The sequence below is a fragment of the Ascaphus truei genome, chromosome 1 (genome assembly GCF_040206685.1).
Source record: "Ascaphus truei isolate aAscTru1 chromosome 1, aAscTru1.hap1, whole genome shotgun sequence".
Lineage (NCBI taxonomy): Eukaryota > Metazoa > Chordata > Amphibia > Anura > Ascaphidae > Ascaphus > Ascaphus truei.
This window is the reverse complement of record NC_134483.1, coordinates 35,931,360-35,956,339: the sequence shown is the minus strand read 5'-3', so window position 1 is coordinate 35,956,339 and position 24,980 is coordinate 35,931,360. Positions and strand designations below refer to the sequence as shown.

At 46.2% G+C, this 24,980-nt stretch overlaps 1 protein-coding gene across 2 annotated transcripts; it reads right to left on the bottom strand.

Annotated features, from left to right (window-relative positions):
- Positions 1-2,296: 2,296 nt before the first annotated feature.
- On the bottom strand, positions 2,297-23,605 carry ELAC1 (elaC ribonuclease Z 1). 2 transcript variants are annotated; one of them, XM_075586356.1, is made up of 4 exons: positions 21,838-22,072; positions 21,299-21,477; positions 6,015-6,482; positions 2,297-3,057 (listed from the first exon to the last, which is right to left on the bottom strand). In XM_075586356.1, exons 2-4 carry the CDS (start codon positions 21,453-21,455, stop codon positions 2,588-2,590), a joined length of 1,095 nt encoding a protein of 364 aa, XP_075442471.1. In that variant the 5' UTR covers positions 21,456-21,477; positions 21,838-22,072; the 3' UTR covers positions 2,297-2,587. The 2 variants fall into 2 exon arrangements, with proteins under 2 accessions (XP_075442471.1, XP_075442462.1); XM_075586347.1 differs by lacking the exon at positions 21,838-22,072 and adding an exon at positions 23,444-23,605 and having other exon boundaries at positions 2,298-3,057.
- Between the last annotated feature and the right edge of the window lie 1,375 nt (positions 23,606-24,980).

Sequence of the window (24,980 nt, the reverse complement as noted above, 5' to 3'; positions counted from 1 at the left end):
CGAACGTTTCAATCATATCCCTCTCTCCCTTCTATGCTCCAAGCTGTACATATTAAGGTCCCTTAGTCTTATGCTGTAGGATCATGCACCAAATTTAGTAACCTATCATTTAAATGCTAAATAAAGCACTCAGTTAGGTTACCAATGATCTTTCAAGTGGTACCACTCCCCACACCCTGCTGGCTTTCCCCATTGCCTTGTTACATTGCTCGATTTTAAATCAGCTGAAATAATGACTCCCAGGTCCCTTTCCTCAACAGTAGAGACGGGCGAATTTTTGGGGCGGATTTGGATCCACAGCAGATCAGCTAGTTCCTTTGGTCCGCAGATTTCCACGGATCAATCTCAAAAAGGGCGATTCGCGTTTGGAGGATTGTACTATTATTATTACGAATACACTCTGCAGATTCCGTAACCTGCAGGCGGATTGTCAGAATCCAATCTATGGATTCAGCAATCCGTTGGTGGATTCTTAAAATTCCATCAACGGACTGCTGAATCCGCAGAATGGATTCTACAAATTAGTCAACGGATTGTATCCAATGGTGGGTTTTGATTAATCCACAAGTATTAAAACCGACCAAATCCGTCATCGGATTTTACACCGCGAAACAAATTTTTTTTTTGGGGGGGGGGGGGGATTTGCGAGAAAATCCAGGAAACGGATTTGGGCGGATTCGCCCCATCTCTACTCAACAGTAGTTGACATTATCTTGCCATTCATCCTGTATCCTACCTTTGGATTTTTGTGACCCATGTGCATTATTTTGCCGTTTTGGGCATTAAATTGCAGTTGCCGCACTCAAGACCGCTCCTCCAATCTACCTAAATAAGTCATTTTGGTTTGCGTTCCCTGCAGTGTCTATCCTATTTTAGTTTTTTTGTTTCATCTGCAAAAAGGCAGACTTTTCCTTCCAATTTATAAGGTCACCAAGATAAAGATATTATAGCATAAGAGCCATAATGTCCTTTTTATGTGACTTTGGTGCATGCATTGAATCATGCTCCAGTAGCAATAAAATAATGACTTCACAACCATATATTCGTGAAAGGCTATATAACCAACAAGATTAAATACCAGCGAACAATTATTTTAACATTTGCCATTTTGCATTTAGTCGTATGCCCCGGTGCAGTGCAACGCAAAAGCCTGGAGGTGCTGCATTGCACACTACAATAGGGAAAGCCAACTGCAGTCCTCAAGAGCGACCAACAGGTAACATTTTGGGATATCCTTGCTTCAGCACAGGTCACTCAGTCGAAAACTGCGCCATTGATTGAGCCACCTGTGCTGAAGCAGGGGTATCCTGAAAACTTGACAGTTGGTAATTCTTGGGGACTGGAGTTGGCTACCTTTCCTCTACGAGATTAGCTCACCTTCATAAATGAAACATGACCAGCGGTGCCCAAGAGCACATTTTATCTGCTGCTCAACTTCCTGTTCAGCGTATAATTAAAGGAAAGGCGAAAACCCTCCCCAAAGCAATTGAGGTAAAACACGCAGTGAAAGTACTATACAGAATGTTGTTTTTGTTCATGTCACTTCTCTCTAGAAATAAAAAAACCATGAAATTCTAATATTTTTCAAGGATTCTCAAAAGCATACGTACGTACATGAAGGCATGACTGCCGTGTTCCTTGGTAGAGATACATGTAAGGAACCATCGTAGAAAGAATGAGGTTCATCAAAAAGGCTACCTCGATATCCAAAAGTAGAAATTCATGATTAAATATAAAGATCACTCATTTGCATGTCTCAGACAGGTCTGTCTTTTGCCATTATCCCCTAGCAAGCAGTGCTTCCACTGCAGCAAGGGATTCTGGGTAATAACATGCAAATGAGCAGTGTGTTACATTTTACTTATCCATTTTAACATGGACCTCCTATTACACAGCTTTTCAGCACAGCCTGCGTTAAAGATTAAATATGAAAGATATAGCACTGAAAATGTACACACGCTGCTGCTGCTGCTGAAGCTATTGTCCCACTCTTTAAAACCATAGTGTCTTTGTGCTATATTTAATTCCTATGATATTGATCCGGAGACAGATTACATTACAAACATGACCTGCCATAGAGATCTGCCTGCAGTAACAACTGCCTCATGATATGACCTCATCCCACTAATGCATGTGATGGGAGATTGTCCTTGATTCCTGTGAAGCAGCAATGTGAGGTATGACCAGCACTTTATCTTGATTATGTGTCACATTCTATGACCGAAGGGAACGTCGCTTAGAGTCAAGTGCATATTTGTCAGTAGATTAAAGGGAAAACGACAGGCACCTGATCATTATTTTAATCTAGGTTTTAAATAGATTATTTCATTTATTCAGTCTCAAATCATAACATTACAATAATAAGAAAAATGCACCCATCATTACCTTACAAAAAACTGAATAAAAACACAACATTGTACAAATGTTACCAACTCTCCTTCCACCATCACCCTTCCCTAACCAACATCTTCTTTATCTTCAATAAAAGTCTCATACATTTTTTCCTTTTGCCACTTCTTTCATAAAACCCATTTTTCTGTGGCGCAGGTTTGTCCTGGTCCCAGATAAATCGTGTGAAGAAAAATACTCATTTTTGTTTTTTTACTGGAATTTCAACAGTCATAAAGTCTTCCGCTAAAACCACGTCCTGGCGGATAAGTGCACTTTCCGCTTGCTTCTTCAGTACCGCGACATCATCGTCCCCTTCCGTAACCATATCAGGTGGTTTATATCTTTGACTGAAGTGAGTCAGAACCAGCTTCTTAGCTCTACACAGGTTTGCAAACTCTGCAGCAATTTTGGGCGTGCTGTGCCCATGCTCCTTGGCTTTGTCCATTTGGCTGTCATCTAATGTAGCTTCATGGATCAAAAGGTCAGCTTCGTAGCAAAGTCTGGCGCCTCCTACTCCCACAGTGCCGGAGCAGTCCCCCAAGATACAGACTTTCCTACCAGGAACAGGGTCTTCTAAGACATCAGAAGGGGAGATTGTTACTCCGCTTTCTAGAACGATTGTAACTCCATTTTTTAGCTTTCCGCATACAGGACCAGGCTGAATACCTAGTGTTGAGGAAACAAAAATGTGTGGATTAAGGTATATCTCCCACAGATATGCAACACAATCCAGATAAAGAACAAATACCAGCAACTTGTATTTTCCACATTATTTGCAAGCGGAAGCTCCTATAACCTTAGGACTAAAATACACAAACATATTTTTGTTTCACAATGCAGTTTAGTGTAAAATGTATCTGATCACGTCATTGGTTGAAATGCAATAACCCCCATAATGGTGCTGTTACTGAATACAGGTGAGCATAATCCTTTCAAGAAAAGAGCAAATGAAAATTAAGAGTTTCAGTACGACTGAAAATGTACCAAGAAAAATACATACAGTATTAACATCACTATCAGAACCGCACTATTATATGAAAACCGACGTTTCTCCGAGTGCTTTGCTAACGCCATGCTAGTTTTCACTTGTAATGATTTATGGGGCACAGAGCCATATGATGAATATGCAAGGTCTACTTTTTATATTGAAGAAAACAAAGTAGGGATTCATTATTTGGGTAAACATCACATTGAAGTGGAGCTGGGGGAGTAAAGCCCTCTCAAACTGTAGCACATTCACAATTTAAAAACATTTAAAATTCTCATTGGCATCTAATTGAAAACCTGTAAAAAAGGTTGGACATTTTACTTTGTCTCATTAAGATAGTGGGACTCAATACACCTAAAACATAACCTCACTAGAAAGAAATCTATATTGACGCCTCTTTTTGCTGCTCCAGACTTTATGGATTAGCACCATTGGATTTTAAGACATGGTGGATCAGTCTCCTATGGCTGTAAAACAAAATGTGCTGTTGCTCTTACAAAAGATATTGGCCTCCCAAGTACGGATTCAGTCGTTATCACAAACTCAGAAAATGTAATTAACTCCATCAGTGCAGATATTTCGCTCATTTTCTTTCAAAGTTTACATGTTAAACTTACCTTCACGAAATTGCTCACCCTTTAATATATACAGGCAGTCCTCGTTTTACAACGCTTCGCTTTACAACGAATGGCTTATCCAACGCTATGCAATGCATACCTGTATTCATTTTTACAACGCCAAAATGGCTTATCCAACGCTCTTACGACGCTTTGCAGCGTTGTGTATGTGTGTATATATATACACATTCACATAAACAACGTTGCAAAGCGTTGTAAGAGCGTATATATATAATATTATACTATATAATATTATATTATACCATAATATATTATTTATTATGTTATATTATATATAATACAGTATATACACTATATAATTTATGTGCGTGCTGCATATCTTATTGTCTGCATAAAATAATTGGTGTATTTTAGTGTTAAAAATGCCTTCAGGAACGGAACCTTTCATTTAAACAGTGTTCCTATGGGAAAACGTGTTTCGCTTTACAACGTTTCGCTATACAACGCCATTTTGAGTAACACATTGTGTCGGATAACCGAGGACTGCCTGTACTTACCTTTTCACTAAATTATAACTGTGATATAGAGAATTGGAAAGAGATGTTTGAAGCTAAAAATCTCAAATCTGTAAACACATTCAAACTGTTCTATCGATGATACCCCAACCCCGGTCAGGTTATACTCTGTTCTTCATTAAACCCCATCCCCAATTTTACAGGGGCTTTAGCCAAACTGGTTCCTTTTTTAACCTGTGGTCCTAATATTTCACCACTATGGAATGACGTTCACAACGTAATTAAAAATATATATTTTCTGGTGGTATCCCACTAGACCGTAGGGCAGCTCTGCTGAGTAGACCTGTACAAGGTATAAGTAATCATGAAAACAAATTCATTTCTCATGTGTATTTTGCCATCAGATGCTCCATAGCTGCCATGTGGTATAGAACGTCACCCTCGACACAAAATCGAAAAATAATGGTTTATGGGGAACAGAAATCATATGAACAAAATGTGACATATTAGGGGCCTTTCAAGAAATGTTGCTGTAAATTTCAACAAACATCGGAGACTTAGAGAAGCTATATCAATGATTTGGCCTTTTCTTGCTCTAAAACAAAAATCGACCATTTTCTATTTCTGCTCCTCCTTTTTATATTCTTGAACAAGTATGCGCATTCCCTGACTTCCCATTATTGAATATGTTGAATAATTAATTTATCAATGATATTGATAAATATCCCCCCCCCCCCAGGTATGAATCCGATGGTCTCCAGAGCTTAACAGTGTTAATTTGAGCACTGCGGACCCCCTGTTTTTCGGGGTGCTTTAGCAGCAGAATCAGGGAGCAAACTCGGCTCAAGGAACACGTGAAATAAAAAGAAAAAATATAGTGCTACACAGCTACACAATATAGCATAAATTGTGGATGAAAACTGTAGGTGTTCATCTCCCATGCTGTGAGATAAAACGTTTGTTTTTATCACAGAGTGAACGCCCGACTCTTGGTCCGCAATTCACCAGCACGTGCTGTGGCTGCTGATACATACAAGATGCTACATGTGTACATTTTAATATTTATAGTCCTGGATTGGGACCATTATCACATTTATAGTCATTGCACATTTATTTCACCATTGGTGGTTGTTTTGCGGTTGTTCTGTTTCTCCGAGATATTTGCCTCCATAGGTGCCGCCGGTAGCATCCCTGGCTGGGTGAAGAATATGGAGATTTAAAATGTCCCACGGCAGTGGAGACAATAGGAAGCCGCAGAGTCATCCATCGCAGCTTCCTATTGGGCCGCATGACATGGGAGCTTTAAATCTGCATAAGGTGCAGGCAGCACCTTCAGGAGGTATGTATTTCGGGAAGCAGGGGTCCCCAGAGCTGAAAGTAACATGGTGCAGCTTCGGAGACCCCCTGCTTCATACCTTTTAAAAAGTAAATAAATGTGGTGGAATATTCCTTTTAATATGGTTATATGAGTTATAGGCATTTATGAAAGACTACACAAGTAATGGTCAAAATTAATACAGTAAGCATTGAACAAAACATTACCAAGATCTCTTAGCTTCTGTACGTTGAGTTTGCCTGGCCGTTCTCGCTCTTCAATTACAAACCCGAAGGATGGTATGCGATGAAAAAGTTTAAAAGCTTTCACTATGAACTGTTCATTGTCAAACAACATATAGGAACTATCTTCAGGATCCTCGTAAATTGTCCGTCCCTGCTCCTGACCAACAGGACCACTCTCTCTTCCAAACATAGACAAGTCCTTGAACTCTTCTGCTGGGCACTGGTCTTGTGAAGGTATCAATTCATGGACAAAGTATGGGAATACCAGCTGCGAGTGAGACACTTCCAGACTTCTCCAGACGAAATCTCTCAGTCCGACTGGGCCATAGATGTCAACAGGTTGTTTAGTTAAGGTAGAGCCAACCTGGAGACTCACTGTGCAGAGAAGACCAGGAAGTCCAAATAAATGATCTCCATGAAGGTGCGTTATGAAAATCTTTGTTATTCTACCTGGGGGGGAAAGCATAACAAATATTTTACGTAAAGTAATATAGTTTGTGGCCTTTTTTCTTTGACTGATACATTGAACTTGGATACTTTGGACAATGTCAACAAGACCAACTCAAAGATATTTTCCATAATAGAAAGCTAGAAGTTTACAGAGACATTTAATGTAAATAAACAGTGTGGGCAGGGTCCATTTTTAGAAGTGGGGAACATTCTATACCCGGAAAAATAAAAGTTGCTTAAATCAAACAGTTGCAACTAAATCCTTTTTCATTACCATTTCATCCGATCTCAACAACAAGTTTTCTGAAACCGTAATGTTTTTTATCCCCTTTGCTTCTTGTAAGGGTTACACCTGCTGATTTCAGCAAAGCTGGTAACAGCTGTGATGTATGCAGGTCATAAACGTTTAATAAGCAAACGGGCAGCACATGGTAAAACAAAATCTCTGATAGCATCACTTTAAGTTTGGGATTACATTTCCTATAAACTCTATTAATACTTCAAGTGCCAGAAGCACCCGAGTGCCACTGGCTTTCCACCACTCAACCATGGGATAGCGCGCAGGTGCCACAGGATGGAAGGGAAGTGGAGGATACTCCACTTACATTCCAATCGCGGTCACCACTACAATCTCCCCATGAAAATTAGCATTTAGGTTGCTGGCTCTTTATAATGAGCAAGGCACTTCATGGGGCATTCAAAGGGTTAAAATAAAATAGAAATACCTGATTAGGTTATGATAAATATGGATTGCAATGCAACTGTAAAATACAGACATTATCTTGAGATTATCTATAACTAGCTGATATTCCCGGCGTTGATACTGTACGTCTATATATCACAATCAGATAGGTCGTGCCAAACTAACTTTACTGGTTTCTTTGAGAAATTAAATAGGAATTTAGACAAAGGTAATGCAGTTGATGTGGTCTACTTAGATTTTGCAAAGGTAAGTGTACTCAGAAGGGAAACTTGTCTGGGTGAAAATATGTACTATCCTGGTAGAAGGATAGATAGCAGAGTTGTTATAAATGGAACTTTTTCAAATTGGGCTAAAATTGTAAGTGGAGTACCTCAAGGATCACTGCTTTTCAAATTATTAATAACCTCGAGGTTGGTATAAAGAGCAAAGTCTCCATCTTTACTTATGACACTACATTAAAAGGAGCAATCTTGTTTTTTTGTCTGTCCGTTCCCATATCTAAGTCTAATAGACAGCAATGATATAGCCCGGTTGCTTGGATCGGCCAGGAGGATCGCTAAGACCGCACTTGTGTATCTGCTGATTACTGGAAGCAAGAAATGTTAGAAGCAGATATGTAGAGGTGATCCTATGCAACTGTAACTGAATGCTACTGTAAGATATCGTTTTAACATATGCTGTAAAACTCAATAAAATTATTTGAAACAAAACAAAAAAAAAAGCAATTCATACGAAAAAAAATTTAAGACTTTTTTAAATGTTATTATTTATATAGCATTAAAGCGGAGGGGTCTCCAGAGCTAAACCTCATTAATTACAGCTCCGGGGACCCCCTGATTGCGAAGATACTTGCCTCCAGAGTAGGTGACGGTAGCCGCTCCAGCTGAGCAAACTGGGCTTTCAGGTGTAAAACTCCTGCGTCACATGGGCCAATAGGAAGGCGCGTCGATGATGTTGTGGCTTCCTATTGGCCCGCAGGGAGCTGGAGGTTTGCATTACGTGATCACTGGAAGCCGAGGAGAGCGACTTCTAGCACCTATTATGGAGATAAGTATCTCAGGAAGCAGGGGGTCCCCGGAGCAGAAATTAATGAAGCTAAGGAGACCCCCTGCTTCAATGATATGTAAATACAAATTTCAATGTTCCAGCATGGATTAACACTTTAAGGTAGTAAAATCAGAGCAGGATGTAATTTCTCTACAAATGAACTGGAAGCTTTGCTGGGTAAATTGAAGATGAGGCTGATAAAAGTACGGTTATACATTTAGGGGGCAAGAATAATCATGCTACCTACAAACTAAATGGGACACCATTAGACCAATCCTTAATAGAAAAGGATTTAAGAGTGCTAGTAGACGGCTCACTTAGCAATAGTGCCCAATGTCAGACAGTAGCAGCAAAGTGTAATAGGATACCGTTATGCATAAAACGGGGTAATTTGGAACGGGAAAAACTGCAGAGAAGAGACACCAAATTATTTAAGAAGATGGAAGGTCTAATTTATGAAAAAAAGATATCCAAATTAAGTGTGTTTACATTAGAAAAGAGATGTCAAGGAGGGGATATGATAACTATTTACCATTTTCATCCAAAGGACAGTACAAATGACTGTCAAATCTTAATATTGGAAGGAGCATGCACCAGCAGGAAAGTAAACTTTTCTTTACAATAAGGGTAGTTAAAATGTGGAATTTCCTATCCATGTAGACCGAGTTGGCAGATACAACAGATATCTTTAAGAAAAAGGTTAGACCTAGTTTTAGAAAGTGACGGTATGCAGGGATATACTGAATAAATGAAACATGGGAAGGATGTTGATCAAGGGAGAAATCAAATTGCTATTACTGGAGTCAGGAATTAACTTTGTTTTTTCCTTTTATGAGACATAATTTGCAATTGTTTTACTGGACTTTTTTTTTTTTGCCTTCCTCACGATCAACATAAATACAAATATAGGATTAGTATCTCAACTGACTAAATTTAACATAGTTTGGACTCAATGGACAAATGTCTTTTTTTCAACCTTATCTACTATGTAACTATCTATTGCAGTGTTTCCCAACTCCAGTCCTCAGGGAACCCCAACAGGTCAGGTCTTAAGGCTATCCCTGCTCCAGCACAGGTGGGTCAATCAGCGGCTCAGTCATTTTGACTGAGCCACCTGTGCTGAAGCAGGGATATCCTTAAGACCTGACCTGTTGGGGTTCCCTGGGGAGTAGAGTTGGGAAACACTGATCTAATGGTATAAATAAAAATATCCTTTCCTGGATTTGGCATGGCATAAATTTTTTTATAAAATATTATATTTTCTAAGTGCATATATTCTGGAAAACTATGGATCTTATCGCAGCGTCGTTCATCTATCTCCAAGGTTCTAAAATTATGTAGGGCCTTCCTATAGGCTTTGCCGTCAGAAGCAGCCATATTAAATGCCCATGGGTGGAAAACAATATACATAGGGAAAAAGGAATGGGGGAAAAAAAGGAACATCTCTAACAAAAGATGGGTATATTAATCATTATTATTAATAATAATAAATAATAATAATAAAGTGGGTGCAAGTGTAATGTGGGAAACCCCCGACCACCTAATAAGAACACTAGAAAACAGACAAGAGACTGCACACCAATATATATAACGCAGTATAAAAAAACACAAAATGGAATAACAAATATTTTTGACAAAAAGCAATATGCTATAACAATATTACATACAGTGTAGCAAAGTACCCTTGGGGTGAGGACTGGCATAACATTTTGGGGTACAGTCCCTTCGTCAGATACCCCCCACAATGTAATCCTTCTTGCAGCTGTTTACATAGTTACATAGTAGATGAGGTTGAAAAAAAGACATGCGTCCATCAAGTTCAACCTATGCTAAATTTAGACAACAGATACTTTATCCTATATGTATACTTCCTTATTGATCCAGAGGAAGGCAAACACAAAACCCCAGTGAAATATCATCCAATGATATCTCATAAGGGGAAAAATAAATTCCTTCCTGACTCCAAGATTTGGCAACCGGATTAATCCCTGGATCAACATCCTTCCCATGTATACTTATTTGGTATATCCCTGTATACATTTCCTTTCTAAAAAGATAACTTTTTTTTGAACAAATCTAATGTATCTGCCATCACAGTCTCCATGGGTAATGAATCCCACATTTTAACTGCCCTTACTGTAAAGAACCCTTTCCTTTGTGGCTGGTAAAAATCTTCTTTCCTCCAACCTTAAGGGATGGCCCCGAGTCCTTTGTACTGGCCGTGGGATAGTTATTTTGAAAGCTCCTTGTACTGTCCGCGAATATATTTGTATATAGTTATCATATCCCCAGGGCCGCCAACAGCGGGGGACGGGGTACTGGCGTCCCGGGCCCCGTGAGTCAGGGGGCCCTGCCCCCCTGCGCGGCCGTGCCCCTTGGTAAATCCTGTCGCGGGATGACAGGATTTAGCGCGCTCGCAATGTGCCAGGCAGCGCGCGTCTCTTCAAAGGAAAAAACAAAAAAAACCTCCCCCCTCTCCTGATTGGCTGGCGCGCTGCCAGAATTTTTTTGGGGCCCACAACAAGCTCTATCTGAGCTTGCATAGCGAGGCCCACCCTTTCCTGCATGGAGCAAGTCAGGTGAGTACTGCTCCATGCCTGCTTTGCTTCCCCCTTGCCCTCCTGCTCCGTTTCCCCCCCCCTGCTCCAATCCCCCCGTTCCGATTCCCCCCCCTGTTCCGATTCCCCCCCCTGTTCCGATTCCCCCCCCCCTGTTCCGATTCCCCCCCCCCTGTTCCGATTCCCCCCCCCCTGTTCCGATTCCCCCCCGTTCCGATTCCCCCCCCCTGTTCCGATTCCCCCCCCCGTTCCGATTCCCCCCCCCCTGTTCCGATTCCCACCCCCCTGTTCCGATTCCCACCCCGTTCCGATTCCCCCCCCGTTTCGATTCCCCCCCGTTACGATTCACCTCCCCCGTTACGATTCACCTCCTCCGTTACGATTCACCTCCCCCGTTACGATTCACCTCCCCCGTTACGATTCACCTCCCCCGTTACGATTCACCTCCCCCCTGTTACGATTCACCTCCCCCCTGTTACGATTCACCTCCCCCCTGTTACGATTCACCTCCCCCCTGTTACGATTCACCTCCCCCCTGTTACGATTCACCTCCCCCTGTTACGATTCACCTCCCCCATGTTCCGATTCCCCCCCGCTCCGATTCCCCCCTGCTGGATATTGGAGGTGTTTCCACACTTCGAAGGATTGGAATCTGGCAACAATAGTGCAATTCGGGGGCAAAAACAATTGCACCATATGTATTAAGGAAAACAAATCCTGGTGATTTCAATGGGATTTTGTTTTTTTTACATATCAAATTTCTTTGATACATGAAGGCCGCTTTATCAATGCAAAAGTGTTGCCGTTCTGGGACAAAAAAAAGCTGTGTGTGCTGTGCACGCGCATAGTAAGTGAAACTTCTTTGACTTTTGTCACAGAAATTGTGTTTGTGATGTTTTAATTAAAAATCAAAATACAATTTCTTTGACAAAACGCAAATAAATTTGGACTTAGAATGTGCGTGCTCGGCACACATCCCCTGTATTAGCTATTTGCAATAAGCATGAATTCCTCGTGCGTGTGACTGTGTGTGTGTGCGTGTGACTGTGTGTGTGTGCGTGTGACTGTGTGTGTGCGTGTGACTGTGTGACTGTGCGTGCGCGTGTGACTGTGTGTGTGCGCGTGTGACTGTGTGTGTGCGCGTGTGACTGTGTGTGTGCGCGTGTGACTGTGTGTGTGCGCGTGTGACTGTGTGTGTGCGCGTGTGACTGTGTGTGTGCGCGTGTGACTGTGTGTGTGCGTGTGTGATGTATGCGCACCCATCCTGCACCTTGCATATGCCCCTGCACCTCGCATATGCCCCTGCACCTCGCATATGCCCCTGCACCTCGCATATGCCCCTGCAACTCGCATCACCCCCCTGCAACTCGCATCACCCCCCTGCACCCCGCATCACCCCCCTGCACCTCGCATCACCCCCCTGCATCTCACATCAAACCCCTGCACCTCACATCAACCCCCTGCACCTCACATCATCTCCCTGCACCTCACATCACCCCCCTGCACCTTACATCATCTCCCTGCACCTCACATCACCTCCCTGCACCTCACCTCCCCCCCCTCCACCTCACATCACCCCCCCACCTCACATCACCCCCCCTGCACCTCACATCACCCCCCTGCACCTCACATCACCCCCCTGCATCTCACATCACCCCCCTTCACCTCCTCACATCACCCCCCCTTCACCTCCTCACATCACCCCCCCTTCACCTCCTCACATCACCCCCCCTTCACCTCCTCACATCACCCCCCTTCACCTCCTCACATCACCCCCCTTCACCTCCTCACATCACCCCCCTTCACATCACCCCCCTTCACCTCCTCACATCACCCCCCTTCACCTCCTCACCTGCACCTCCCCTCACCCCCTGCACCTCCGATCACCCCCTGCACCTGCGAGCACGGCGGCAGAGCAGTGTGGTAGGAGGAGGGATGGGCACAGGTTGTGTTGCCCCGCAGTGCCGGGGATCAGGGCAGGGAGGACGGCACATACGGCGAGGAGGCCCATGTGAGTGTGACGGCCCCCCCCCGGGGAAGAACACCATGATGCCGGTGGGGGGGTGTGGGGGGAGGAATAGAGGTGGTAATTGGGGGGAGAGGGGTGGGGGAAGGTTGAGACGCGGCCGCACCGGACCCGCCGTATGCGTGGGAAGCGGCGCGCTCAAACCCCCCCGCTTCCCACTTTACCCGAGCAGGAGCCAGGAGCGCACGATAACGTCTGTGCGCGCATGCGCGGCACATGCACCCGCCGGGGGCAGATAGCGGCTGCGCGCCACCCCCTCCCCACTCCCGTGGTGATTGGAGTCACTGGCGCCATCGCGCATGCGTGGCACGGCAGTAGGCGGGGAACGGCGGCCGTTATGAGTGGCGCCGGCGGCTATCGCCGCCGCCGCATGTCAGCGGCTGTGTGGGGGGTGCGGTGGCCATTAGGAGCGGCGCCGCCGGCTATCGCCTCCGCTGCATCTGATTTGTGGAGCGGGTGTGATATCAGTGTTGGGGTCGGGCTGAGCCAGAACACAGCCCGGCCTCAACTGCCAGCACTGACGTCACATCCGTTTCATTTCTGTCTCCACAATCCATTTTTGCCCCATCACGAATGAGGTGCCACTAAAGAAGTTTCACTTCTAAAAACTGCTCCACTTCAGCCTTGGCCTGGGTGGTAGTGACAGGCTGGCCTGGGTGGTAGTGACTGGCTGGCCTGGGTGGTAGTGACTGGCTGGCCTGGGTGGTAGTGACTGGCTGGCCTGGGTGGTAGTGACTGGCTGGCCTGGGTGGTAGTGACTGGCTGGCCTGGGTGGTAGTGACTGGCTGGCCTGGGTGGTAGTGACTGGCTGGCCTGGGTGGTAGTGACTGGCTAGCCTGGGTGGTAGTGACTGGCTGGCCTGGGTGGTAGTGACTAGCTGGCCTGGGTGGTAGTGACTGGCTGGCCTGGGTGGTAGTGACTGGCTAGCCTGGGTGGTAGTGACTGGCTGGCCTGGGTGGTAGTGACTGGCTGGCCTGGGTGGTAGTGACTGGCTGGCCTGGGTGGTAGTGACTGGCAGCCTGGGTGATAGTGACTGGCTGGCCTGGGTGGTAGTGACTGGCTGGCCCGGGTGGTAGTGACTGGCTGGCCCGGGTGGTAGTGACTGGCTGGCCCGGGTGGTAGTGACTGGCTGGCCTGGGTGGTAGTGACAGGCTGGCCTGGGTGGTAGTGACTGGCTGGCCTGGGTGGTAGTGACTGGCAGCCTGGGTGATAGTGACTGGCTGGCCTGGGTGGTAGTGACTGGCTGGCCCGGGTGGTAGTGACTGGCTGGCCCGGGTGGTAGTGACTGGCTGGCCCGGGTGGTAGTGACTGGCTGGCCTGGGTGGTAGTGACAGGCAGCCTAGGTGGTAGTGACTGGCTAGCCTGGGTGGTAGTGACTGGCTGGCCTGGGTGGTAGTGACAGGCAGCCTAGGTGGTAGTGACTGGCTAGCCTGGGTGGTAGTAGGGCAATTTCCCTGTGAGGCCGTCTTGATTTTTGTTATTTGGGCCAGTTCTACTGAACAGTATAAAAATCCGACAAGCAGCAGGACCCAGGGGTCATTTTAATGTGAGTCAGCCCACTGCTCTCTGCTCTGCCTCTCCTCTCCTTCCTCTGCTCTCTCTCCTCTGCTCTCTGCTTTTCTATCTGATCTGACACCGAGAAAGGTGGAGAGCTTCCTCCAGAATGCAGTCTGCATGGTCCTTCTGTGGGGCAAGTTTTTTACATTGAATGGGGTACAGATGTAGCCAGACTTACCGTCCTCGGTGCTGCGTTTATGCACGACCTCCGGACCACAGTGCAGCTGCGTGCGATCACGGCCCGGTAGGATTAACACTGCGGGGGCCTCTGCTTCGGAATGGCACCCACCGTAGGGTTAATTCTGCTGGGCCAGTCACCAGTCTGTAATAGCTGCACGGAGAAGTCCCAGAGAAGCGGTCTCTGTCTGTGCCTTCCTAGCAGCTCTTAAAAGGAGCAATTCTTGCGCTTTTTATTATTATTATTATGTATTTATATAAGTTTAAAGCAGGGAGCTGAACATCATTCATTTCAGCTCAGGGGACTCCCTGCTTCCCGAGATACAGACCTCCGATCCCCCTGCTTCCTGAGATACAGACCTCCGACCCCCTGCTTCCCAAGATACAGACCTCCGACCCCCCTGCTTCCCGAGATACAGACCTCCGACCCCCTGCTTCCAGAGATACAGACCTCCGACCCCCCTGATTCCCGAGATACAGACCTCCGACCCCCTGCTTCCCGAGATACAGACTTCCGACCCCCTGCTTCCCGAGATACAGACCTCCGACCCCCTGCTTCCCGAGATAGACCTCAGACCCCCTGCTTCCAGAGATACAGACCTCCGACCCCCCTGCTTCCAGAGATACAGACCTCCGACCCCTGCTTCCCGAGATACAGACCTCCACCCCCCCTGCTTCCTGAGATACAGACCTCCGACCCACCTGCTTCCCGAGATACAGAACTCCGACTCCCTGCTTCCCTAGATACAGACCTCCGATCCCTGCTTCCCGAGATACCGACATCCGTCCCCCTGCTTCCCGAGATACCGACATCCGACCCCGTGCTTCCCGAGATAAAGACCTCCGACCCCCTGCTTCCCGAGATACCGACATCCGACCCCCCTGCTTCCCGAGATACAGACCTCCGACCCCCTGCTTTCGAGATACAGACCTCCGACCCCCTGCTTCCGAGATACAGACCTCCCCGACCCCCTGCTTCCCGAGATACAGACCTCCGACCCCCCTGCTTCCTGAGATACAGACCTCGGACCCCCTGCTTCCCGAGATACAGACATCCGACCCCCCTACTTCCCGAGATACAGACCTCCGACCCCCTGCTTCCGAGATACAGACCTCCCCGACCCCCTGCTTCCGAGATACAGACCTCCCCGACCCCCTGCTTCCCGAGATACAGACATCCGACCCCCTGCTTCCCGAGATACAGACATCCGACCCCCTGCTTCCCGAGATACAGACCTCCGACCCCCTGCTTCCGAGATACAGACCTCCCCGACCCCCTGCTTCCCGAGATACAGACCTCCGACCCCCCTGCTTCCTGAGATACAGACCTCGGACCCCCTGCTTCCCGAGATACAGACATCCGACCCCCTGCTTCCCGAGATACAGACCTCCGACCCCCTGCTTCCGAGATACAGACCTCCCCGACCCCCTGCTTCCGAGATACAGACCTCCCCGACCCCCTGCTTCCCGAGATACAGACATCCGACCCCCTGCTTCCCGAGATAAAGACCTCCGATCCCTGCTTCCCGAGATACCGACATCCGACCCCCTGCTTCCCGAGATACAGACCTCCGAGATCCCCCTGCTTTCCGAGATACAGACCTCCGATCCCCCTGCTTCCCGAGATACAGACCCTCTGATCCCCCTGCTTCCCGAGATACAGACCCTCCGATCCCCCTGCTTCCCGAAATACAGACATCCGACCCCGCTTCCCGAGATACAGACCTCCGACCCCCCTGCTTCCCGAGAAACAGACCAGAACCCCCTGAGTGACGGTGAAGGGGTTAACCAGGCTCACTATTAAAGGTTAAGCCGGCTTGGTTACCCCTGAACTGTGTTTGAGGTCCTAGACTCTAGAGTGTCAGCTCTTGGACCTAGATGTCAGAAACGCATTGCTGTGACTGTGTGCAAATTATGCGAAATTAAAGATTTTCCTGTGTTTTGCCTTTCTCGGGGTGCTGGGACCAGGAGATGTCTAGACTGTATAGCTTCAGGGTGGGTTTGTGGGAGAAAGTCTTCACAGAATGTGTCTATGTATCGGGGTTCCGGAGTTATGGGATACCCCAAAAGTTGGATCCGGGAATCGAGTGAGATTCTCGGAAACAACCAAGCACATTGCTCCGGGCAAACTTCAACCCTGAAAACGTTCTTACGATTCACAGACAGGATTCCTGCTGCAGCATAATCCAGACAAGGTAAATGGGGCATGAAAGGGTTAATGCATACATGCAACCATACAGGGGATCCCTAGGATAAAGGGCGGTGCCCAAATACATGCCCAGGTACCCTGAACCTAGTTTAGGGGTTCAGGGGATGCTCCAGCTATATAATAAAGCCGAGAGTGATTTCTTGTGTGTAAAAAGTTTAAAAGGATATATCTAGAGTGTGCCAAGAATGAGGCTAGTGAGTGTAGGCAGTATATCCCCTCACTCCATCCCTGAAACCAGAATAGGGATTTACACATTTCTATCACACAAGATAAAGGACACAGTATATTTTATTAAAGAGTTATTTTTAATAGGTATATGTACTGATAACCTGTGAATGAACTGTGGGATTTCCAAGTCATGGATTCCGAGGGTCTGTGCGGAGTCCGGACTTGAAAGCCTCAGGGATGCCAAGGTGTTAGAACAGGAGGGGTACTGCAGTTCTGCCTGAGTACCAGCATCCTGGGCTAACACAGGGCTATCTTGCCACCATTTGCAAAACCCAGACCCAGAAAAGGTGCCCTCCCGGTATTATAATACTGGCAAATTGGTGATTGTCTGGCAGGAAAATTCCAACGCTCTGATAGGCTGTAGAAGTTTGTGAATGGGACACTAAAACGCATAAGGAGCCTTGCAGCCAATCAGGATCGCAGATTCCAAACGCCAAACCAACCGGTAGATTCAAAGATGCTCTGTGCTGAATAGACGCGAGCCGGCTTCAAAGATTTTGAGTCAGAAAATCTTCTAAATCCTACTTTTTGAGAACATAGCGGTCGCAGCTGGCATTGCATGCCGAAATCAGTTCCAGGACTTTCGCGAGTACCTCCCGGACATTGGAAAGGGCTCCTACAGAGGTCATTTTTGTGAATTTCGTTTAAAGGACAAGTTTATTCGTTAGCCCCATTCCCATTAAATGTGTTAACTGTGCAAATTGTGTTACATTGTGTGTATGTCTTTTCCTGAAATAAATTACAATTTATTTTACCTCCTTGCCTTGCTCAATCAATGATCCCGGTCAGGCCCGCCAATAGGGGGGGACTGCCGGTGTTGGCGTCCCGGGCCCTGTAAGTCAAAAGGCCCGGCCGCCCAGGCCCCCTGGTGTCTGAGGATGAAAAAAAAACCGCAGTGTGGCTGCACCCGGTGCCGGGTCTTGCTGACGGAAGCGCCGGAAGTCAGCTAGGCTAAGCTTCCGGCACGCCGGCGTGAGAGGGAGGCCCGGCGCGCATGCGAGCAGCAGCGTGGGATAGACAGGTGCTTGCAGAGGGGGCCTGCGGCATTTTGCTGTGACATGCCGCCAGGCCCCCAGCAGTCACTGCCCCCTGCAGCCACTGGCCACCCCCCGCAGCACTGCCGCCCCCCCTGCAGGACCGCCCCCCCCCACAGGACCACCACCTCCCCGCAGCAACACCAGCCCACGCAGCACCGCCACCCCCCACAGTCACTGCTCCCCCATAACACCGCCACCCTCCTGTAGCACCCCCATCCCGCAGCACCACTAGCCCCCGCAGCCACCAGCCAGCCCCACCCAGGAGCACTGCCAGCTACAGCCTTCCCCCGTAGCAACGCAACCCACCACAGCAACGGCCCTCCCGCAGCCACCAGTCCCCAGCAATTCCCCCGCGCAACAACCGGCCCTCTGCAGCAACCGGCACACCGCCCCCCGCCACAGCCACCAGCACACCGCCCCCCCGCCACAGCCACCAGCACACCACCTCCCCCCCCACAGCCACCGACACCCCCCCCCCTGCAGCCACCAGCACACCGCCCTCCCCTTTCCCCCCCCCAAACAACCACCAGCCTTACCTGAGATCAGTCTGATTTTTATATGTACTGGGGGTGTATTTTATATATGTATTGGGGGGGTTGGGGTATATTTTTATATATATTGGGGGTTAAGTAAAAGGTACGCGCTAAAAAATTTTTTTTACGTGCGCTATGGTTTGGAGGGGGGGGGGGGTCCTGCTCCTTTCATTTGTCCTGGGCCCCATGATTTCTGTTGGCTGCCCTGCATATCCCCTTAGATGCCTCTTTTCTAATGTAAATAAATCTAATTTAGCTAGCCTCTCTTCGCAAGTTAGATTGCCCATCCCCTTTATTATTTTGGTGGCTCTTCTCTGCACTCTCTCTAGTTCCATAATGTCTTTTTTTAGGATTGGTGCCCAAAATTGTACTCCATATTCAAGGTGTGGTGTTACTAGTGCTTTGTTTTTACTTCCCTTCCATCCATTGCCCGTTTGATGCAAGATAAGATCTTGTTTGCCTTTGCAGCTACTGCATGACTTTGGGCACTATTGCTAAGTCTGCTGTCTACAAGCACTCCTAAATCCTTCTCCATCAAGGATTCCCCCAATTTATCCCCATTTAATTTGTAAGTTGCCTGTTTATTCTTGCTTCTCAAATGCATAACTTTACATTTATCTGTATTAAACCTCATCTGCCATTTACCTGCCCAAGTTTCCAGTCTCTCCAAGTCCTTCTGGAGAGAAATTACATCCTGCTCTGATTCTACTACCTTACACAATTTAGTATCAGCAAAGATGGAGACTTTGCTCTCGATGTCAACCTCAAGGTCATTAATAAACAAGTTAAAAAGCAGGGGTCCCAGTATCGATCCCTGAGGTACTCCACTCGCGACCTTAGCCCAACCTGAAAAATATTCATTTATGACAACCCTCTGTTGTCTGTCCTTCAACCAGTTTTAAATACTAGCCAGGGTGGGAAACAAACCCCTCCCCCTCACATCACGCGGACGCAGTCAGCGCCGCCCACACCTGTGACGTAATCGCGTCCACAGAGTGATCAGATGTCAGAACATTCAACAATACACACCCTTACTCAATCTAAAAGGATCTCTGCCCCCCCAAGCTCCAGCTTCAACCTTGACGTTCACCTCCTACCAGTGGAATCCCCGTACACACTCCCTCTCCCGCATGTGTGTAATGCATTGCTAAGCAAAGCCTCAACAATCTGGCTGCTTTGCAGAAATAAATGTAAAACATATTAGGACAACGGCATACACATTATGATTATAGAATAGACAAACATATACAAAACAACCTTTCCAAGGCAAAAACGTTACATAATTAATTAAGGAAAAATAGTTAAGAGAATAACAACAAAATCATAAATCGCATTTAAGAAATGCTAATTAAATTAAAACCATATATATATTCAAAGATCAAAAAGTAAAAAACAAATCAACAATTATTATATACATAAATTACATTAGTATCAGGCAGAGATTGCAACTGGTCACTACAGCTTCACTATGTCAAGTGACCAATTCTTTCACGACTTCAGCCGTCTCACATTTTAATCTGGTCTGTAACTGTTACATATGCACATAACATAACATTATCTTTAACTGTCCATGCAATGTCTGTAAATATAATGTATAACCCTGATCAGTTAGAGCAGGGGAGAGCAAACTTTTTCAGCTGCGTCCCCCTGGCCCCGTTGCCATGGAGATGGACGTGACACGTCACTGCAGCTCTTCAGAATCCCGGTAAGTTAGTTGCAAGGACCTCACGCGATCCCCCGGCATTTAATTTAAATGCCTGGGGGAAGAGCACGGGAGCTCTGCAACCGCCCGCGCCCCCCCCAGACAAATCTCACCCCCCCTGTTTGCGCACCGCTGAGTTAATGTAACCTTATATTGTCATCATAACTGTGCCCAGGACAAGCATGAAAACTAGAGGTAACGCTCAATGTATCAGTTTCTGGTAAAACATTTGATAAATAATGTATATACACACACAATAAATAACTCATGACAAAATCGAAGGATGAATAATCCCCAAAACAGGAGAGACAGTTGAACAGGTGGGGGGTACACACTCTCATGGCTCATATCCACATTTCTAAACTGGTATCGGTAGGGCGCAGCATGGAGACCAAATCTTAATGTACTAATATCACCAACAAGAGGTGGTATGCAGACCAATAGCAGCTTTTGTCTTTGGTAAATCTCATTTTGAATTGAGCGCGGTTGGTTCGGACGTATCACAAGCCCCACTTATGTGACCGGAACCTCACGAAAATTCAAAATTAGATTTACCGAAGAGTAGCACAGGGTGGAATAGTGGTGGCACGTGCGGTGTGGTGGCACGTGCGGTGTGGTGGCACGTGCGGTGTGGTGGCACGTGCGGTGTGGTGGCACGTGCGGTGTGGTGGCACGTGCGGTGTGCTGGCACGTGCAGTGTGGTGTCTTACCTGTTCTGCTCTTGTCAGAGCTGGCTGGTGTTTAAACAGCTGCAAGAAGGATCTCATTATGGATTTCATCTGACAAAGGGGTATATTACTTTTTGGCAAAAATATTTTCTATTTTGTATCATTTTGATTCCATTCTATTTTGGGTTTTTTCAATACATTATTGTAATTTACATTAATTGGTGTGCAGTATCTTATCATTTTTCTGGAAAACAATATACCCCATAAACATAATTCATCTCTACTAAAAATGTTGACAACACAGAACACAGTGAACTGGAGAAAACGATGACCAAGAACGCTTGGAAAACAGGTATCTGAATCTCACAGACCTGCTTTAAGGGGGCTTTTCATGAACTGAGTCTGAGTCCCTTCCCCACAGTCGAACAGCCAACACTCTCCTTCATTCCTAAAAACCACTGCCGAGGCTCCTCTGCAGGGAGAGGGATAGGCCGATCCCGTTCCCAGGAAGGTCACATCCATTGACATCTCAGCTGAATCCGACTTCGACCTAAAGGGGAATCAACAGTAACACATGGTTTGTTACAAACACACGCTGTGTAAGAACGAAGCTGTGAAAAGGGGCAAATATCGTGTATTTTGCGGCCTCATGTGAAAATGTTGCACCTTTCATGTTGAGCCATATCCCACCAAGTCTTGCTAAATAAAGGTCCTTGTAAAGGAGCAGTATGCTGGCTATTGTTTGTAAATAAACTTCACAAACACTGAAGTGTGATTAAAGCCCCAGTCTTACCAACATACATTTCTGTACAAATGATTTGAATATCTATCATTTTGATCAATTATGTTCATTGTTTTGACTGTATGGGTACTTGTTCTTTTCTTCTAAATCTCCAGACCCTTGAATTACCTTTGTTCCTATTCACCTCCCTCTGAAATCTGGCAGAATTTTAGCGTTTAGGAGAAATAGATGTACAGTTTTTGCGGGTCTTCCAAAGGTGTAATCTTCACAAAAGAAAACGTATAACTACGCTCCGATTACTGTAACTTTAGACATGCTGCTGCACTCGCCTCATCTGGGTATAACCCACTTCATGACCTCTATCAAAAGCAGCGCATACGATAAGCAATACTTATGCTGTCAAATGTAAAAGGCTTTCTAAAACCAACTCAAAAAACATTTTTTTGTAAATAAAAAGATAGTGGCATTCTGTACCACTCATTTTTTCTACAGGGTGGGGATCGGGGGGGGTGGTCCCCTTGACAGATGAAGTTGATCTCCCTCAGGGGAAACAAAATGGCTACCAGATCGCAAGTCAATAGGAAGCTGATGCATCATTGGTTGTAGCTTCCTAATGGGGCGGCCATTTTAATCCCCTTTAAAAACCAGGATGTAATACTGGTAACTTCACCAGTATCTTGGGAACCCCCCTCCCCCGAGCTGAAAGTAGTGCGGTTCAGCTCTGGCGAGCTCGAGAGTCCCATCCTGTAAAATGGAAGATGCTTAGGGTGGATTGCTCTTTTTAAGAACAAAAAACATACAGCTGTTGTTATGTGAACGATCCATGGCGTTCACAATTACTATTAACTTAAACATCCCAAAAGCCCCCTCTCATTCAAAATGTTTAAAAAGTGAATTGCAGATCCATCCCTACTGCTCCCAGGAGTGAGACTCAAATCAAATGAATGAGACATTCTGAAAGTAGTGTTTGGTAGTGAAACCGTTGTAAAGTGAGTCCCATGTTAATCAGTGGCGGTGAGCGTTGGATAACGGATTTCGGTGTTCAAAAACGGCCCTTAGGGTTGCATTGTAAAGCGTTGGATATGCCATTCGTTGTAAAGTGAAACGGCTAACGAGGACTACTTGTACAGTAGCATACTATTAGAGCTGGTCTGCCCTAGAAAGTCATGTTAGAAATTAATCAGAGTATGGACAATATGACATTTGTGGGCAGAGTAAGTAAATAGGATGGGATCACCCTGGGTAAGGAGGAGGAGATTGGGAAAATATAGGGCTTCTGGAAAGAAAATGGAACAGGCGCCTGGCAAATGAGCAGACAAAAAAATCCCCTGTCCATGTTCACAGATTTCCCAGTTTCCAGAAGTTTGTCCGTTTATTCCCAGAAAATCAGAAATGTCCCAGAAAGTGGAAACACTGGAAGCAAGTATTTCATATAATGGGAGAGGTAAGAAAAGGTCCCACACATGATGTAATCAAAAGCCATAACCTCTTCCCCAGAGAAACCTGTGTAGTTTAACCCATGTCATACCGAGCAGAGGCCTATGCTTCCTGGCACAGGAGTTTATGTATGTTAACGCCTTTGTTGCCAGAGGGGCCCACATGATCACCATTTGCCTTTCAAAGGGGAGGGAGGTTAACACTGCCCCAGATAGCCGTATATGTCAACATCAGACGACTTCTTCAGTCGTTACCCTTTTGCCTTGAAGGCGTTAATGAGATATGGGTGACAGCTAGCAAGCCCCTCCCCCACTTACTGCCGGGTGCAGGCACTCACCCCTGTTCTGATTCACCGACCCAGACTGCCTCTCCAATGAGCCTTACTGCCCTGACACGCAAACACACCACACGTTACTATGGCAAGCGTCGGATGGCTGCCATATTACTACTACAAGTCACACCAATGTTGTACATCGCTGTTGAACGCGAAAGACGGCCATCTTTGTGCACCCGGAAGTTCGTAGAAAGGGCGTCGGTATTGGACGTAACCCTTGACCGGAAATGATTTCAGTCGCCATCTTTGAGAAGGGCAAAAAAAATCACGTTGCAGTGAAGTGATAGGATGTAGAACTCTGCTGAATGATGCCGGGCGTGTGAAATCAATTCATAATAATAATAAAAAGTATCGAGCACAATGTCACATTCATGGGTGTGAGGATTAACCCTGTTGGGTGTAGTATGTACAAGTTACAGTAATGATAACGATCCAGCATATACAACTAGACATTTTTAAACTGTTTCTTTATTTGATTGGGTTTCCCCATATTTATGAAGAAAAAGGAAGGGATACAGGAAAGAAATAGAGGAGGGATAGGGAATACAATGCATATGATAACCATTGTTGACAGTGATATGCACAAAAAAATGGATACTAGCAAGTCATTTGTATCATTAGTACAATATTCTACTGAGTTTATACACTTTACATTTGTTGAAGAAGGGAGTCACAGGGGGGGTCTTATGGTATTATAATAGCTTGGTGGGATTTTTTCTGTCTTTCTACAAAGCTGAAACCCCCTTTCCAGTAGTTTCCATTGGATATGGAAGAGAAGGGTCTGCTAGCAAAGGGGGGGAGGTAGTCTGGTAGATAGAGGTATAATATCGGTGGTATGAGATACCATTAATTCATTCTTTCTGGTGTTAGACAGTTACAACATATGTAAGTTTCATCCCAGGTCTCCTCCGATAAATGGGAACCCAGCCAATGGTGGGTGGCCTGAGGGCTCCGTTTTTTGTATTTTTGCACTGATCCAATAAACTAACTTTTTTTATCTGGGTCCCACTCTCCTAGTAGTTCATTTTGTTTCCAGCTGTGCTCCATCTCTCCTTCGTTTGGATGTCCGGTCTCGTGGAGTAACGGCAGCACGCACCCATGGAGGAATTCCCACAAAAGACCCAACAAATGTGAGTCACTCCAACCTGTTTATTTGTATACACCTATACTTACCCAACCGATGTTTATGTCTGGTCACTAGCCAGTGAAGGTCCCACATTATTGCAGTGGGATCTTTTCCAGCTAATCGGTATCTAGTGGAAGTGGTTTATTGCAAGGGTTGGAGTATTTTGGTCTGGACTGTCTGGGACCTCCAGGGACACAATTTATATGCTTATAGTCTTGGGCTATTTAGCCAGTGGTTCATGTTGGAGCACCATACAGTTTCTTGTGACTGTTTCCCGTGGCGACAGAACTGGAAAATTAGCCAAGAACTCAATGGCAGGACAACAATTACGAAGCGTGGAAACACTAGAAGACGTGTTGAACATCCTGCCGCTGGCCTCTACAACACACCCCCCCTACCTTGTAGAAGATGAAG